Consider the following 19,830-nt stretch of genomic DNA (forward strand, 5'->3'; position numbering starts at 1 on the left):
TGCTCTTTCAGAGAGTTTGAAAACAACAGGACCAATACCTGTCAAATTTGACAGGTGTTGGTCCTGTTGTTTTCTAATTTTCCGTAGGAGAGAAAGAGAGCGATTTCTTGATGACGTCACCGTGCAATGGAGTATAAAATAGAAATTATAATACTGAATTTCATAATAGTTATTTATGCAACAAGTTGCAAAATAATGATTTTTTCGGCACGAGTCGTACATTTATCCAACGAGGTTTGCCGAGTTGGATAAATACGACGAGTGCAGAAAAAATCGTGTTTTGCAACGAGTTGCATACAACATTTTTTGTAATTAAAAAAAATACCTATCTAGTATAATCTTGAGTATTCTCGCAACACAATCATGTATCAGGAGAAACCACGTGCGAGCATCCTTGCTCATCAGTATAGTTTTTTTATTCGATCAGGTAGGCTATGGTGTAGCATTTGATCGAGCTCCCGTTGTCAAACAGTTGTTTGTTGGCTTAGGCAGAAGTCGCTAAAGTACCTCCACCAGCTTCTTTCTCACCCGTACTGCCATCGGAATCAGAATAAAAGTCGTCTAGATTCATATTCCTGCTGGAGAGTGGATGTAGAATCACCAGCTGAATCTACGGATAACACGAAATTCAGTGCAAAGTGTGTGCTGGCAAAAGTGCCGAAAAGTGCTACTTTTCGGCACCTTTAAGAGTGCCGAAAAGTACTACTTTTCGGCACAGTTGCATCAGAAGAGAAAAGTAGGCCTTTTCATGACACTTCAGCCAACTGAAAAGTGAAGTTTTTCAGAACGTAATTACAAAAACAAACTTTTGCAACTCGGAACTTTAAATTCAATTTTATACTTGCCGTTTTGGTTTCTTAACGGCTTACTTTTCCTCACTATTCGAACTCGAGTTGCATTATGAACCATAATGCATTTGTTTAGATTTGGATTCGTGTAAAGAATTAGCCTACGTTGAAATTTACAAATAAAAATAGATTTGGAGAAAACAACCTGTGCTTCCACGGTATGAGCTTGAAAAACTGTGACGGTTATAGCTCGGCTTGCTTGATTCAAAGTTTGTGTCTAGCATGATAGAAAACGTGGGTGTTCCCATTGAATTACTGGATCATGCTGATACTAAATTGTAAAAAATGTTGTATGCAACTTGTTGCAAAACTAGATTTTTACAGCACTCGTCATATTAATCCAACTCTGCAAGCTTCGTTGGATAAATGTACGACTCGATGGATAAATGTAGAAATCTTCATTTGCAACTCGTTGCATAAATAACTATAATCGTCAACGCTGCTTTTTGTCGGACGTAGATGATTATTTTTTCATATTCGCGCAGCGGTGACGGAAACGACATTGTCAGTCCTGTCGACCGGTTCCACATGCAAATATAATGATCCTGCAAATCAGTTTCATGTGTAACATGTACGTATTCTCATTTCCAGGGTTCAATGGAACGGCAGGTGGTCCTGCAGTGGCGACAACTGCTCCGGTAAGCACCGGTAACACTTTCGTATCTGACAGCAACTTCTCATCAGTGTTTGGTAATACTGAACCAGTTGGTAAGCATTTTATTGACAAACAATTTCTCATAATTTAGTATTTTCATTTAATATTTGTTTTCTAATCACACCCTGTTTAGCTTCCTTTGTTTCAATTATACTAATATCTGCTGTTTGGATAATTTCAATTTTGCTTTTATATTATTTTAAGTACTCTGCAAAATTACACTGTTCAACTGATCCCAAACAACAAATAATGATTTTGACATTTAGTTTCTCACAATTCTGTTTCCTGCATCTCTTGCGTTTCAAGTTTGCCACTTGTGCAAATGTAAAAACGAGCAAATTAAAAATGTAAATTTAATATGTTTTTAAAACGACCTAATCATGATACAATGTTAGCCATAAATCTGGTGCATCTTTCTTGGTTTGACTGCAGTCTTATATTTGCAAGTATTCCACAACAGTTTTAAAAATTTAGCATAAAGGGCGAACACGAAATTATTGCAACGCTTACAAATTGCTGTATTTTTTCCAGTGGACAGAAATTGATCAAATTTTGTACAGTTACCACCAGTTACTCTTAGAAGTATATTGTTTATATCCTGTAAATTTCTTAGCCGTGTGGTTTGTTGCGGTAAAGGTGGAAGTGATTAAAGAGAAAATGAGTGTAGAAATTTATTTTGGCAATTTTTCATCGTAATAGGCTGTTTTACCACCGACGAATCGACGTGACAGTAGCGATCCAAAACAGTCCCCCCTAATTTAACGGTCGACCAGCAAAGCGAACGATCGCTTCTGTCAAATCAGCGCAGACGCAAACCGTTTTCTAATGTGGGTATGCCGTCTTGTTCAAATTGTTCAAATGTCCCTTTTTTATCCGTTGGTGTGATACCTATGTTTCCCATGAAGAATGTTTTTTTTTTTTTTTTTTTTTTTCAATTTTTACTGTTTATTTACTGTTTAAAAAGCATTCACAAAAACATTACAAAGTATTACAAAATATACAAAGATGTTTTTAAAGCTAATCTTAATCCTAATTCTTAACAAAAATCTGTATTTATTTCAACAGATGTTAAGATTATTTCCAAAATGATTACTAAATAATTTTTTACTGTTCCATCTAGTGTCTCTTATTATTTTTTGAAATTGAAACAAGCTTGGATTTCTATGATGATTTACATTATAAGCAATAGCTTCGCAAACTAACCATATTGCTGCCTTAAACTTTCTATTCTGCTTCCCTACTCTCTTATAAAGCAGTAGATGGGGAGATTTTATCTCAATTTTAAATCTATTCCTAATTATTCCCGATACCCACAACCATATTTTTGAAGTTTTTGTACAATTAATTATTCTGTGCAAATTGTTATCCGGTTTACCACATACATCGCAATTGAAATTGTCTACATTCGCTATATTGTTGAACATTTTTATATTATTTGGAACTATATCATTGAATATCTCATAAAGTGCAGATCTTGTTGACAAAGTTAGAAAATTTTGATTTATATTTTCCCAAATTTCACTCCATAGAATCTGTGGATACTTTTCCTCTACTTTGACTTTTATGTTAATTTCATCAATCAGGTAACTGTATATTTGTTTGTTTGTTACTAAGTGAGACAGTTCTTTTATATCCTTTGCTCTTGAAATATATCTCTGAGTATTAAGACTCAAATTTTTCAAATTACTTGTAGCAATAAAATAGTGATTGATAGTTTCATTTCCTTTAAAAAGTAAATTCCTTATGAAAAGTGATTTACACTGGGTTTCCGGATCAAGCAAATTTAGACCTCCTTTGAGGTTGTGCAGGTACAACTGAGTTCGTTCAATTTTGAAGATTCTATGACATCCCCACAAAAAATATCCTGTATTCTTCCTAATTTGTGCAATATGCACATTACTTGGCGGCAAAATTTGTGAAACATACCACAATTTAGAAAGTATGTATGTATTTAAAACAATGACCCTCTCCAATAAATTAAGTCTTCTCGACATCTGTGCCTGTGTGGCAATATTAATGCTTGCAATGATTTTCTTATAATTACTCTCTACCATTACTTTGTAATTGGAGTTAATGAGTAAACCAAGTATTTTCAATTCATTTTTCTCTGAAATGAGCTGAGGCCCTATCTTGCAATTGTTGAATCTCAAAAATCCAGATTTTTTTACATTTATCTTGATATCAGCAAATATTGAAAAATTTTCAACTATCTGAAAAACAGCATCAAATTCACAGTCGGATCTGATGAGAAGAGTCAAATCGTCAGCAAAAGCCAGAACTTTAACAAAACGCCCAGAAATTAAAATACCCGATATACTATTATTCAAGTGTCTTATAAGCGGCTCAATATATAAGCAAAAAAGTAACATGGACAAAGGACATCCTTGTCGCACAGATCTCTTGATTCCAAAGGAAGGTGTTAAAAAACCATTTACGAGGATTCTAGAAGTCGCTTTACTGTATAACAGTCTTATGCAATTAATCAATTGTTCTGGTAGTTGAAATTTTTCCATGATTTCCCATAATCGTTTATGACAAACCATGTCAAATGCCTTTTCAAGGTTGATGCTGAGTAGAGCAAATTTAAACCTTTTTGACTGTTGTGCTTTCACAACGAGAGTACGAATGACATCAAGATTATCGGTGCATCTTTTATGTTTGATTCCAGCTGTTTGTCCTTCTTCAATCAGCTCCTCGAGGCAAATTTTTAGTCGATTGGCTATTATCTTACAAAAAAGCTTATAATCAGCATTTAGTAAACTGATTGGTCTATAGTTATTGATATCGCTTTTACTTCCTGTTTTAGGAATTAGTGTGATAATTCCACTAGAAAAACTTTCGATTGGGACAATATTGCCCGAAAAAATGCCGTTGAAAAGTTTGAGCAAATCTTCTTTTACAATAGAGTAATGAATATGGTAAAACTCATAAGTAATGCCGTCTGGCCCGGGAGCTTTTTTCATAGTGCTATTTTTTATCGTACCTAGAAGTTCATCTTCTGTAATCGGTGTAACTAATGCTTGTTTGGAATTTTCACTAAGGGCTCTCCTGATTGAAGTTAACATTGAAAGTGTACTATTACTGTTACCGCAATCGTCAAATTGATTCTTATAATGCTCATAAATAATTTCTTTTGTCTGACTATGGTCGCTTAAATGACCATCGCTGGTTTTCAGTTGCACACGATTGTGATTGCTATGCCTTTTAACGAATTTCGAAACCTGGTAAATACCCATTTTCTCTGCTTCCAGGATAGTGTTTGGTTGAAAGCCTGAACAAATTGATTGCAGACGCTCATTTTCCGCGTTCACGATAAGGGATTTAACTTGGAACATCTCGTCATTCACATCTTCATTATTGATCTGCCGGTTCTCTAACTCTTTCAACCTATTATACCAAACCTCTTTTTGTGCACGGTTACGTTGATTATGTTCAAAAAACTTCGAATTATAGAACTGTTTAATTTTGTTTTTAACATCAAAACACCACCACTCTGCAAAATTATTAACGTATTTTCTCCTAGCGCGCAGACTATCGTACTCTTCCGAAAACTGCAGGGATAATTCATCATCCTGCAATAAAAAGTCCTTGATCTTCCAGTAGCCTCTTCCAAAAGCCGGAATTCGCTGATTGGCATCAATTTGATAGTTAAAAAATATCGCGTGATGATCCGAAAACGGTATTGCCCTGGTATCAAATTTGCTAATTTTGGTTAAAATTTGCTTCGATGCATAAAAGCGGTCGATCCGTGAAGCGGAGTCATTTCTAAAAAAGGTGAACTGCTTATTCTGTCCTTTAAGTTTAAGTTCAACATCTTTGAGGTCAAAAAGGTTGGTCAAGGTTTTTAAGCCTCTACTGATATTTTTGAAATTTCCACGAGTATCATCGTCCTCTAGAATGCAATTAAAGTCACCTCCTATTATCGTGTTGGAGACTGCAGTTTTACCCATATGTTTAACTGTTTGAATTTCGAACAAATCATCACGTTCAGCTCTGTGCTGAGATCCTGCATGACCGTAAATATTAACGAAATTGATGTTGTCTACTACAATAGAAATAATTCTTCCAGAAGGACATTTTAAGCAATCCCGCGTCTCGACCGATTTACGTACCAAAATGGCCGTACCAGAACTAGTTCCATTCCGATTTACGAAGGCTTCATGAGATGGCAAAAAAGAAAAATCATCAAATGCAACTTCCTGTAGAAACACTACGTCGAAATCGTTATTGAGCACAAACTCTTTCAATAGAGATATTTTAACGTTCACCTTGATTGAATTAATATTGATGGATGCAACTTTACGAATAAAATTCATTGCTTACGTAGTATTCAAAAAAAAAAAAAACGAAATCATAACCTCAAAACGTTGCCATGGTCATCAACAAAGTTCCAGTTTGCACTAGCAAGAAGTAATTTCAAGTCGTAATCGCACATGATCGAAAAATTATCTTGAGTCGCTAATCATAACCTCAAACACAGCCATCATCATCATCTGTTTGTACATAACCCAGTATAAATCACATTTCCAATCGATAACCTCAAATCGAGCCAATTGTCATCAAACATAACCAAAATCGCATTATACCCAGTAAATTCCAAAACCATAACCCCTAAACATAGCCATTGTCATCATAGTTTTCCAGCTCATCCACCTCAAACTAACCTCAATTTTTGGACCTGCTTTTACCACTGTCCTTCGGTTTAGCGGACGATGATGCGATGATTTCCAGAGCATCGTCATCTTTCTTTACCTTCCGACTTCTCGTAACCCGACTGAATCCCTCGTCCTCAGTTGAGGAACTGTCGTGCTGCCTTTTTACCGCATGACCATTTTCATCCATTTCAACGTCCACAACAGCCGCGGACTCTGCGTTGGAACCCCCTTCATCGTTGAAGCTTTCGTTAGCCGGAGGATGCGCACAATCCTTGCGCGCACCACCGGTTGCACCGAACCCGCTTGAAGATTCATTTTCGTTGTCACGTGTTGCTGTAGCAGCTTTTGCCGCCGGTACAAGTACCGTCATCGAACTACCTATCTCGGCAGTCGGCGCCTTGTTTTTCAGCATTGCAGCATAACTGGTTTGCTCCGCCGGAACAGCAGGTCCAGCCGCCTCCACGTTGCCGTTACCTTTAACCGTCCTACCCTTCTGATTTGCAACGTTTCGGGGACATTCCGCCTTCAGGTGGCCTTCTTCTTTGCACAAGAAACACTTGTGCTTAACTCCTTCGTAATAAATTCTTCCTCGGCGATTGAGAAAGAACAGTGTAGCTGGAATTTCTTTTTTTTATCTCGATGTGGACTCCTCGAACTCCTGTTGTCAGGTCCAGTTCCAGTTGAGCGGGAAACCTTTCCCGAACCATCCGGCGAACAACTCCGAACTTCGACAGGACGGATGAAATTTCCTGATCGGGAACTTCTGGGGGCAAATCGAAAATTCGGATGTACTTACTACATCCACCAGCAACAGACATCTTAATTTCGACTTTTTCTCCATTCGAGTACTCAAACACGTGGTCTTCTCGATTCTGCATCAGGGCGTCCTTCATCGCTCGTTCACTCATGAACTTGATGCATATGCAACGCTCTTCGGAAATCTTGTACACACTTTCCATAGTGAACTTGTTCCACCACACTTGGTCCAGCAAAACCATCCGGAAACTTGAACATCAGCGTGTTCTTCACTAGTCCTTCCATTTTGCCTATTGTTCCGAACTTTTAACCGCACAAAGCACTTCAGCTGGGAGCAGCCTATTGATTGATTTATTGTTTCCGATCTAACAAAACACGTCTATACCGAACGAGAGTCAATCGTCAACTGATGTTAGCCTTAAAAAAATATAATAATAGCTGTAGGTCTTACTTGCCCCGGATTCTCACTTGCCCCAGGTACTGATTTTTCATGAGCTGGGAAGGAAATCAACACGATTGAAAATGAAACCAATCTAGAGTGCGGTGCTATTTTGAGTTCAACAGTTGTCAAACCACCACAAGATGGCAAGACAAAGTTTGCCGGGACAGCCCTGTAATTCTGGTTTTTAATCCGATGAATACATGAAATTTTAAAGACAATTAAAGGTGTTGCAATAATTTCGTGTTCGCCCTTTAGTTCAACACGGCATAACCGAATGCATCCAGGGTTTTAAATGGTGGTATGCCGTCTTGTTCAAATTGTTCAAATGTCCCTTTTTTTTATTCTCAATGCGGCACGTTCGGTGGAGAACTAGATTTGTGGTAATGCAAAAAAACGTAGATATTATGTTTTCTGGAATTTAGCATCTCACTATACAGAAATTTAACTCATTAATAAAAATCCAGTAAATCACCGACCGTAGCCTATTATTATGAAGAATACTAAAATATAGGAACCTTTCACCAGTTAACCTTGTGTCAAGACGGGAAAATATGTGAGCCTTTAAACAAACCATGTATTTTGCAGCGTACTGCCTTTGTCTCCGCATTCGACTATTTTATATTTATTTTTTGTTCTAATATTTATCATATATTTTAATCTATATTTTCGCAAAACTTTTTCTTATAGTCGCACTGAAATTTATATTTATTTGCATGGAATGGTATAGTTTCGTTAGATAATGTTTGTAAATAGAACAGTTTCAATGCACAACATAGATCGGTCACTAGCGTGCCAAATAGCTCTGCAAGATACATTTAATTTAACACAAAAAGTCGATGATCCGTTAACAAGTGAGAATCAATTCATCTAAATGATGACTGTTCCTTGCGATATCATTTATAGAATTTTGTTCAGAAATCCAGGTACGGTCCATGATAATTCGTAATGGAAATTGACTGGCTTTCCTTGGGCACTATCTTCGTCCCAAGTGTCTCCAAAAATATTCATTGGCACAGAAAGCTCTCTGTTAGTAACTGCGGAGTGCTCATGACACAGTAGCCTGAAGGGCAGTGAAGAGAATTGTCAGACAAAGGAGGCACAAAACAAGCAACAAAGAAGGTGCGACTCTTTATCCCTACTGGTAGGGTAAAAGCACTACTCTTCGCCCCTTCCATACAAATTCCATTTTTTATGTATGAAGTGGCGAAGATTAGAGCAATATTTTAGGGGGGTGAAGTCTAGTGTTTTTACCCTAATAGATTATGACATGAATAATCAGTTACACACTCAGTTGAGCTCGGCAAATTTTCATTTTTTTTTTGCCGAGATCCGCACAGCCGAGCGCTCGGCAATCGCATTTTAACTGAGATATCAGCAAAAAATAAAGTTTATTCATAGCAGCACCCATGGGTGCCGCTATCATCAAACATCAAGCGTCAAGCGTTTTGCCGAGATTTCAGCAAATGAACTTTAACCGAGATCCGCACAGCCGATCTCGGCATTCTGTTCTCGTGAATAATCAATTATTACTAACCCAAAGTCGAAACTGATGATGAATCTTCAGCAGAGTTGCAGTGTTTACCGACTCGAAATTACCGTTCGAAAATCGCAATGCAAGGCTTAAACATCTCTAAACTCGTGGTGTACGATGTTTGTCCTATTATTTTCAAGTTGGGACAAACTTATGTCGCATTGGATGGATTGTCCCAACAAATACAGGTTGCGACATTGTCATTATTGTTGCGCGATGGTTGAATTTTGATTCACTGCTGAAGGGTCATTCAAATATGACGTCAATCGTTTCGGGGGGAGAGGGATGGTTCTAAGGGTCTGTTCCAATTGGAGAATTAACATTAATTTTCACTTAAACTTGACAGTTCAATGTTGTAGATTGTTTAATCAAGTGTGTGACGTTTTCGATTTTAATATAAGTAAACTAGTTTTTAAGAATAGGATTAATTTTTTTTTTAAACAGTCTGTGTGACAATTTTTGTCAGAGATGTAGTAGCAAATAAATTAGTTTAATTATTTGCTTAGGAGTACTGTCAAGTTCAAGTGTCGAACTGACAAATTTAAGCAAAAATTTATTTCAATTCGCCAATTGGAACATATCCTAAGAAAGTGTGACACAAGTGTGACAAAATCGTGGACAAAATGAAGTTTGTATATTGCAGAGTTATTGCATGTCTTGTATTAGTTCATATGGGATAAACATTTGAAAAGCATTCAAAATACAAATGTTTGAATTAAAAAAAAAAAATAAAAAAAAATAAGATGTGAGATGTTATCTTACTTACTCGCATATTTGGTTGGCAACAAATCGTTAAACCCGCCGAATCTACGCCGAATTCAACAAAAATTAAACCCGCGGGTATTCGACATGGTCATGCCAAAAAAGAGAGTCTTTGCATATTTCTCATACGTGGGAAAAAATGTCCTAAATATTGAACCGATTATGTAAAAGTATAGTTTAGGATGTCCTTAAAAACTGTCGAAGACCGGAAAGCGATCCGATGGAGAAGTGCTCATAGTGCCTAGGCCATAGGCACTAAGCTGACAAGTAGACTTTTTCCCAATGAGGACGGTACGTACTACGTAGAGAAGAAACAAATATCTTTCTCTTCCTACCTCGTAAATCATACGACGACGCCAGATGCCCTTTTCTCCATTCTTGCGTAATATTGTTCGTGGTATCTTGCGTTCAAATACAGAAAATGCTTTCCCGATCGACTTCCTTCAATGTCCAGATCCCGTAGCCGTATAGAGCAACCAGAAGGATCATTGCTAGAACAACGCAAATGTTGTCTCTGTCTTCAACTTCAGCTGGTTGCGAAGGCCCGTAGAAAGTATTATTGGCTGCTGCGAGACGTCTTTTCACCTCGCGGATATCATCATTACCGCATGTTGCTACAGCTTCAAGGCACACGAATTTTCAAACTTTTTCGGTATTTTACCAATAACAAACATAGCACAATCATGGATCATCCACATTTATGGGTCATTTCCATTTGATTAGCATGGTGAACTGACTGACTAATAATTGTGACCCATACCGTGCCGTGCCCTAATACCCTAATGCCCCAATACTGTCACTATATATAACAGTCCCATCCAGTCTTGTTAGAGATCACAGACACATTTTCGTCGATATTCGGCTGCCTTTGTCTCCGACATTCGCAACACAAGCTATCAAACTACCGTACGGAACAAAAATGTTAAACGAATGCACTTGAACACGATTACGCCTTCGGGAAACGGTTCGGCTTTTGTTATTCGTGTCTTCTTCCACAATGAGAGCTGTGTTGGCCATATGTGTGTCGTATTCAATTCAACAAACAAGAATAAACTAATATTAACATTCATAATTGGAATTGACTAATATACATGCGAAAAGCTTGAATTAGACAAATGTCATCGTGTCAGATGACATTGATTCTTTATGTTTATTCGCAACTACGAAGGTAAAAGAGATTCCAACTCTTTGTCACTCTAATGAAAAACCTCGTAAGGAACTGTCAGAATGTGCGTGAAAAAAAAAGCAAAAAAATATTTCCCTCTCGTTTTTTTCTCACGTAAACCTTCACGCACATTCGACAACTTCGTAGTCGCGAATTGATTTTCGTCCTACCGCTCGTGTTTTGTGTAAGAGGTAACGGTAGCGTATGAATGTAACAAAGCAAGCTGACACCCGACTGCGGCAACGAAATGAAGGTAGTGAAAAGTGTCGAATGTTTACAAGACTGGTCCCATCTTTGCTGGGTTTCCTATTCATATGGGACTGTTGTGAGGGTGGGGGCAGTGCCGGATTTTGGCTTCGGGGGGCCCGGGGCAAACCCTATAATATGGGCCCCCAAAAACAAGAATTTGAATATATTAAACATACATCGATTTCTTTTCAATGTTGTGTATTATTATTATTTTTTTTTTGTTTTTTTTACGGTTTAGGAAAACATATGCCACACAACTGTTTGGTCATTCAAAGGATGCATTTAAAAAGTATACCTTTTCCAAACCTTATCTCTAAAATTTCGGCAGATTATTTGAATAATCGAAAAAAAACGTTACGAACATTTTTTTTAATATTTATGCTAAAATGCCAAGTACCGCATTTAGGTTTACAGCGTAAACTATCTTATTTTAAACTTCCATAATCAACTATATATTTTAAACTTTCATCCGAATTTACAAGATTTAAGAATATTTTTAACCTAAGCGTTCTGTTCAGATTGTAATATTCTTCGAGTGAACAAATGTTCACGTGATGTTTTTGAAAACAAGGTTTCCAAAACTGCCCCAAATTTTCCGAACATCTGACTGTTCAATTTATAAAACGGACAACTTGCTTGTACGATATCTTTTTTATTTTTCAATAAAATCATTATCAGTTTCTATAGCTATTCCCAAATGTAGGAAAAATATAACATTAAGAAAAATGTTCTTTATTATGTAACTGAAGCGGTTTTTGTAAAACATCAATAAAAACTCATTTCTCAAAATACGACATAACTTTCCACATACTTAACAAACACATTGTTCCAACTTTCGACTGGATGCATAAAAAATTGATTATTTATTGTGTTCATACCCTTTTTGCTTTACAATTGAACTTTATACAAAAAATCGAATCTTACTTGAGACTTTAATATCTCAACACTCAATTTTTCAATTGAGTTTAAATTTTGCCAGAATATTTATTAATCATGGTGCTGCAGCATGGCACATACTTTTCTGGTATTAAAAACGATATACCATATGTGAACAGTAATTTTATATATATTTTCAATTTTCAGCAATCGAAAAATTCACCTCATATAACACCTGGCCGATTTTTATAAAATAATACTATTTTTATTCGATTCAAAAATGATTACTATAATGAATGATTATGTACTGAACAACGAAGCAAGGGTGGTTAAATTTGAACTACGCGTCTTCTTTGTACAGCCTTGTAAAGTTGTCCGTTTTATGAATTGAACAGTCCTTAGAAATCATTACCTTCCCTCTCCCATGGTAACATCTGTCCTCAACAAACTGATGCAGATGTATGTATATTAAGCAGTTTGTTAGAGACGCTTTTTGTTGTAACTTAAAGTTCTAAAAAAGTTTTCTACTAAATTCATCATAAACTTCTAGGAGATTTTGTAGAAACTCGCGTATACCAAAATTACAGTTTAACCTGATTATTGAATACGGTAATGCCGTTTTGTAGTTGCATTTGAGCAGCTTCAAAGCTAGAAAATTTATTGAGATTAGTATAATTTTTTGCTTTTAGGTATAATTTACGTACATTTCAGTATTTGATACAAATCTGATACAAATTATCAAAAAAATATAAAACCTGAAGTGAAAATTCAGATTAAGAAATAGAAATAGAACTCAATTATACATACTCTAGGACATGTATAAAATATAATCGTCTGTTAAAGTGCATTTTATATGGTTTTGTTGAAGAAATATATTGTGCTTCAGGATTTTTGGGGGGGGCCTCTAATCGGGGGGCCCGGGGCACTTGCCCCCATTGCCCCCCCTTAAATCCGGGCCTGGGTGGGGGCAGTATATCTATCATATACTTAAAAGAATCTGCGCGTTAAACGTTGCCTAGAGATTTGTACAATTGAGTCATAAATTAAAAAGTATCAATAATATTTTCAGTTTTAGCCGAAATACGGTATTTGAAACACAGAAGGAACCATGTCCTCATACCGTATATTGGTACTTTGCACTCAAATACTGTCAATATTTTTTTATTGTTTGTTTTTGTAAATGTGTGCCAAATTTATCACTCCTAACTATCTTAAGTTTAATATGCTAATGATTGTATTAGTTACTCAGTTAAAAAAATAATAAAAAAATAATAATAAAAAAAAAATAATAATACACTTAGGGCCGTTTTCCGGGTTTAACTATATGGGTAAGCCTGGCTTACGGGTTAAGCCGAGGTGAAGAAATCGGCTCTTAGTAAAATAATTGAGTTTTTTGACAAATACACGGTATAAGGGCATGGCTCTCTTCTGCAAATTAAAGTGACAAGATGCAAATTCAATCGAACTTTTTTACACTTAGACGCTAGATTGCATCGCAAACTAGCGATTTATTACTGAAAAGTGCAACCATATTTGCATCTTGTCACTTTAATTTGAAGAAGAGAGAGTCGATGAAGAGAACGCTCTCATGTTACTTTCGCCCTTATTTAAACTCAGTCTAGAATATATTTTCGCGCTTCTTTACGAGCGGCAGATTTTGCAAGCCAGATCGGTATGAGGGTAACGACATCCGCCACCCAGAATACACCTTCTCCTGATCAGATCGTAATCAGATCAGTAATCTGATAGGATTACTTACGTTCACTCCATTTCAAATATATGGTGTAAACGAATAAAAGCTTCCCAAAAAATATATTTTGAATAAATGAGTATCACTAAACTAAAATCGGCTAAAGAATTTTTAAATGCATTCTACAAGTACGCAGTACGTAAGGCTTGTGTTGAATTTTAACACACATGTAGAAAGGCGATCAGTTTGTTGAAGCTTGTTTATTAGTTCGAAGCCCAACTATTTTTATTTCTCTGTGAAATTTAGCAGTATTAGCACAATTTCGAAACTCATTAAAACACCAGTACCAGAAAATATCACGTTTGCAACACATTACTACTTTCGTTGTGTTTCTTTATTTCGATTATCTACTTTTATTTATTAATATCGATTGTTATACCATTCAATGCCTACTATGAGTAAAACAGCAGACAATTTAAAAATCTTGTATCTAATACAACTGCCTGTCGTATCAAAAGCATAAGCATTGTATTTTAATGGAAAGTAATTTGAGTTAATGTCGATGAACCAAATTACTATCACTAAGCATTCTTTATGATTAAAACTCGTACTTATTCAATAGGAACCTTGACGGAACCGAAAATCGAATCTGCCATTTCGAGACTTGCGAAGTAATGTATTCAGCTTGAGACTTTTATTGATCTTGTTTTTTCAGGCAAGAAAAAACTAGCTGGTGTCCTATTCTGTTCTTCTCTTTGATGTTGATCCCCAATGGGACAAATGTTGCTACTACTAACTACAGAAGATACTCAAAATAACTGGGACAGGCAAAATGTTTACTTTTCAAAGTATGTTCAACTAGCTGTAACTTTTCGAAGAGGGCATCAAATATTCTCAAATTTTTACTGTAAGTGCATCAACTAGTTGTGTATCAGTGGTCAGCATTTGGAAAAGATCGGGCTATTCTACACGAAGTTAAAAAGATTCTAGAAAAAGGTATTATTATTCGATAGCCAATTTTGAGCTGTCATATCTCCGGATTCAATGAACCGAATGCAATGAAATTTTAATCATTTATGACTTATATAATGAGCTATTAAAAACTTTTAGCTAAACTAAATAATTTTGTAAACGAAAGAAAATTATTACGATTAGATTATTTTTCTAATATAACACCAATTTATCCAAAACTTCATCATTGTTTCAAAATTTGAGATAATAATTATAGTTCATTTAAATTCCCTCTAATTGACTTGAATGTATTTATGTTTTAAAGGAAAGCAACCAAATAGCTGGCATTAAATTGAAAAAAGTAATGGGATGCATATGAAAAATAGATAAATTTACTAAAAAACACATAGAATAAATGAAATCGCTATATTTTTTTCTTATTAATAATTTAAAATTAAGCCCACTGTTTTTCAAAGTTCATTATATAAGTCATAAATGATCAAAATTTCATTGCATTCGGTTCATTGAATCCGGAGATATAACAGCTCAAAATTGACTATCGGATAATTATACCTTTTTCTAGAATCTTCTTAATTTTGTGTAGAATGGCCCGATCTTTTCTAAATTTTGACCACTGATACACAACTAGTTGATGAACTTACAGTCAAAGTTTGAGAATATTTGATGCCCTATTCGAAAAGTTACAGCGAGTTCAACATTTTTTGAAAAGTGATAATTTTACCTGTCCCAGTTATTTTGAGTATCCCCTGTAACTGTGGTCTGGAGTCCTAACTGAGGACTCGTTTAACGCGGTGCCACCACTTGGCTTTCAGTTTTTTAATGGAAGCCTATTGTATGGTTTAACTACACACCACCGAGTGTTATATTCGCCGATCGAGGAACTTTACGCTCTACAGAGTTAAAATGCACTTATTTAACAACTAAAGTGCTTTTTCATCGTTTTCCGTTGACACTATGTAGAACTAAAAAATAAAAAAATAGTAATTACCTACTTCAAAACAATGTTTTCGTAACACATATTATTTAAAACAAAACAAGCGTGCTTAACATCAGGATATTCGTGTACAATTGTACGAGTAATGCTGGATACAACAGGCAGTGTTGATCAGACGAACACTAATTCCGAGTCATTTTATCGCCTTCAAGCAGCAATGGACAGTTCAGTACCAAATCCCTTCTTGATCGACGAGCTCGATGCCAATTCTCAACCGCAAATGCATCCCACTCACGTACAACCTCAGCAACAAATAATCGCAGGTGATACTCATGGAGGAATATCTAGTTGTTGTACCGTAACTTCTACCACTACAACTACTACTACTACTGCACATAGACCTGGACCACCAATGCGTCCCCCGCCTCCACACGGTGTAGCCAAGCAAGAAACGCCATCACCTCAGCCGCCGAAAAGCGCGTTTGATGATCTGAATGATTCTATTCGCTTTGCTCTGGAGGGCTCACCCTCTAAACTGCAAGCAAACGCGACTCTAGATCATATGCCATCAAATGTCGGCTTTGGTGGCGGCGTCGCGGCGTCGGTTGGTGGTTCACAGCACCCAGCACCACAGCAACAATCGTATTCGTCTACTTCATCATCGTCGACAAGCCAGCCATTAGTTGGAGGTCCTTAAAGCTTGAACACATCATAACTCGTTGTCCTTTGTCTCCGTTTGTTCAATTTGCGCTCATTCTACTCTTCCAATATCTTTGATTTGTTGTGTGCTCCCATTGAAAAGTTTTGCGTTGTATTTTGTTTAATTTATCTATTATGTGCTTTGCTTTAAGTTATGATTTGGTAAATCATTTCCTGTTTTCATTTCGTGCAACAGGTTAATCGAACAATTTTCATGTATAAGTTGTTTTGTGAGATACATAGAGGTGTTTGGAAAAATATTTTGTTTGAAAGTATACTTGAACGTTTTTGTTGGGATTTCAACTCGTTTTACTGACTGAATTAAATCCCTAGGTGATACGGAAAATCACTACCAAATTGCTGCTTAATTAATTCGGGGTGAATTTCGCACTTATTTTTATATATTTTTTAAATTAATTAACAAAGGTCACAGATTTATAGTTTCTCATCATTTGTTGCATATAAATTTTCTCTTCTTGTAGTTGAAAATTCACTAAGCTTATTCATCGTGATTAGTCGGGATTCGAAAGTTGTTCTATTGATTCTGGAAAACTGACACGTTCTTACCGAATATGGCTGGTGAACAGTTCATCGCACGCAATTCATACTTGGCTTTTCATCGATTTGTGCATTTTCCGTATTGGAAATGAAATGTTATAAATGGAATGTGTTGTTTGGACTGTCAAAATGCTTTTATATGCTTATCCCAAGAAGGAATTAGTAATACAAATACAATCATCGCAACGCGTATCTACTGTCTACATTGATGTCGAAACTAAATGTACCATAACTAATCGGACTAACCATCTTCATGATGTAGGCTTGTATAATTTCACTTTATGTACGTTAATCTCTATTTAAAGTTTAAAGTTAAATATTTGCCTGTTAATCATACCGCATATAGATAGTTAAGGATGTGTCTAACGATACCTTTTTTGTTTATCCAATTATCTTTATGTTCCGTTATTTTGGATTGGTACAATATACGAATCAAATGTCACTAAACATCATTTGACGATGAATTAACTTGAAACCAACAAAACATTCAACTGACATCGTACATTCACACAAAATAACCATGTGGTTACGGAACACATACACATCTACACAAATGCACATGCGAATCCTGAAATGAAATAAAAAAAATGAAACGGGCTCATAAAGGATTCGACGCCTTGGGTGACGTACTAAAACCTGGAAATATGGGTTACACTGGTCATGCCCACTCTGCAGCTGGCGTAAATGTTGCTTCACAACCAACCGCAATTCCAGGTAGCGCTGTGCCACCATCAGCAGCTCAACAGCCCGGAAAAGTACTCACAGGCGATCTCGACAGTTCACTAGCATCTCTAGCGGAAAGTTTATCGATAAACAAAGGATCATCACCTCAAATCAAGTAAGTGAATTGCGTAATATGGAGCAAATGCAATGTCAATTCGTCCACACTTCAGCCTTACTTCGATATGTTCTAAAAAATATGTAAGGAGCAGCATCTAGGGTAGATATCTACTTCGGCATGTGCGTTAATTCCCGTCATATCAAACGGTAAATAGCCAATATAGATATCCAACTTACTCTTGCCAATGGCTTAACAGATGGAAACAAAAAAAAATGTAGACTATCAATAATCAGCTCCTATAGAACTGGAAATCGAATTTTCAAAAATTTTGGAAATTATACGTTTTTTCGGTTCCTTTTCGCACTATTTGCATGCATTTCTTATGGGATTAGCCATAATTGGTACACTATGGCGAAAAAGGGTGCAAGGAAGCCGAAATTTTAAGGAAAATGATTTACTTCTACCGTAGTTTGAGCAAAATGTGTACTTTAAATGAGTGCAACCATCTTTTGTGAACGTGATCTGTTGTTCACATTTTTTTATTGTTGATATACATCGTTAAAGGGTAAACATCAACTATGGCGAAGAATTGGTACTATAGCCATAATTGGTACACTTACCCTAATGGTGTTAACCAATTTTTTTCTCATTAACATACGCATATGATACATTCCCGCCACTATGGTATTTATGACGTCCAATTCGACGCTGTCGATCGCAGATTGGTTTTACGAAATACATGGGGTGACAAAAATGTTTTTGATATTTTGTTTCATTGAGACCATATAATTTGTTGTTTCGACCACTATACACATACCACACGCTATGTCCAAAGGGAAGTATTATGAAAATCGAATGTACCTCAAATGTTATTCCATAGGATCGTAGGTTTGGACCTCTAGTTTCAGAATCTGTGCGGTTTAAAATATTTCATCTTGGGTTTTTTTTTATTTTTTCGATTTTTTTGATTTTTTTTTCCTATTTTTCCATACAAATGGTGAAAAAAGTCATTTTAAGGTCAATTTCATCCCATATAAAAATGTATGGGAAAAAAACCCAAGATGGATTATTTTAAATCGCACATATTCTGAATCTAGAGGTCCAAAAATACGGTTCTAGCGAATAAACTTTGAGGTACATTCACTTTTCATAATACTTCCCGTTGGACATAGCGTGTACCATTATACGACATACCAATGCAATGGTTTTATAAGCATAATAAATTGTGTTAACCAATTTTTTTCTCATTAACATACGCATATGATACATTCCCGCCACTATGGTATCGCGCATCCTATTCACGGTTTTAACTTTGACTGTGTCCCCGAAAAACAGTCTAGTTGAACACAATATGTTTGTAAATCACGATAGGGGGATTCACTTAACAGTGTAATCTGATTTAACTGATTAAACGTCGCGATCACCAAGGCAATCTTTGATTATTTCATTCGAAAAATCATGAAACATTTCAAATAAGCAGAATATCATGGCTTACGCAGCAATTTAATCTGTTTAGTGTGTACCCCTAATAATTTTGTAAATCACTTTTTGAGTTGGTGTACCTGCCTCCGAAATACTTTGCTCCTTCGTGTCAACACGGTTGAAATTTTCCGTGTAAAAAGTGTGAATCGCTAGGTGTCGCGACCAATAGCATGAAATTTCAATCTATTTCTGATTCTGGAGATGACCTTTTCTATTCTGCTCATGCCGTTGATACAATTTGATGAGATGAGTGTACACAGATCGTTTACAAGGGTCCTAGTACACTGCCTTGACGTACGCCTGACGTAATGCAAAAGGTTATATAGAACTAGTGTTACTGGAAACCTGGAAACCACAAATGCTTCACGACCTGAAAGGTATCAGGTGAGGCATTTGGTAATCCTTTATGAAAACCCAATGCGCTTCATCTTGTCTATCATCAGAATATGTGGGACGGTATCGAAAGCCGTGGCGAAGTCTATGTAAACGGAATCCAGTCGGTATGCTTCGATCTGATCGATCTGATGATGAAATAAATTGCATAATATAAGGAATGCATATCGACAAAATCTAATAAAATATGGTATCTATCGAAGTAAAGTCGAAGTTGGCTGAGTTGTGATGAGTAACAGTTGATAATGGGATTCTTTAAGCTGGATGCGCACATGTTTCTTTTTGATTAGTTTTTGAAATGTTATCAGTTTTAAACAATCTTACATACCTACCTATTTATTTATTGATACCGTGAGGTCGTCATTCACCGCTCATGCCCCAT

At 36.1% G+C, this 19,830-nt stretch overlaps 1 protein-coding gene across 9 annotated transcripts in view; it reads left to right on the forward strand.

Moving 5' to 3' along the window:
• LOC109406269 (phosphatidylinositol-binding clathrin assembly protein LAP) overlaps positions 1-19,830 on the forward strand; it is a 48,075-nt gene that overhangs the window by 19,325 nt on the left and 8,920 nt on the right. For 4 of the 9 annotated variants that reach the window (XM_019679350.3, XM_019679348.3, XM_019679352.3 and 1 more), the window contains 3 exons: positions 1,440-1,556; positions 15,751-15,858; positions 17,399-17,630. In XM_019679350.3, coding sequence (XP_019534895.1) covers positions 1,440-1,556; positions 15,751-15,858; positions 17,399-17,630 — 457 coding nt within the window. The remainder of the gene's footprint in view (positions 1-1,439; positions 1,557-15,750; positions 15,859-17,398; positions 17,631-19,830) is intronic. The other 5 variants (XM_019679353.3, XM_019679357.3, XM_019679355.3 and 2 more) reach the window with 3 other exon arrangements.

This window comes from Aedes albopictus, chromosome 3 (genome assembly GCF_035046485.1).
Source record: "Aedes albopictus strain Foshan chromosome 3, AalbF5, whole genome shotgun sequence".
NCBI lineage: Eukaryota > Metazoa > Arthropoda > Insecta > Diptera > Culicidae > Aedes > Aedes albopictus.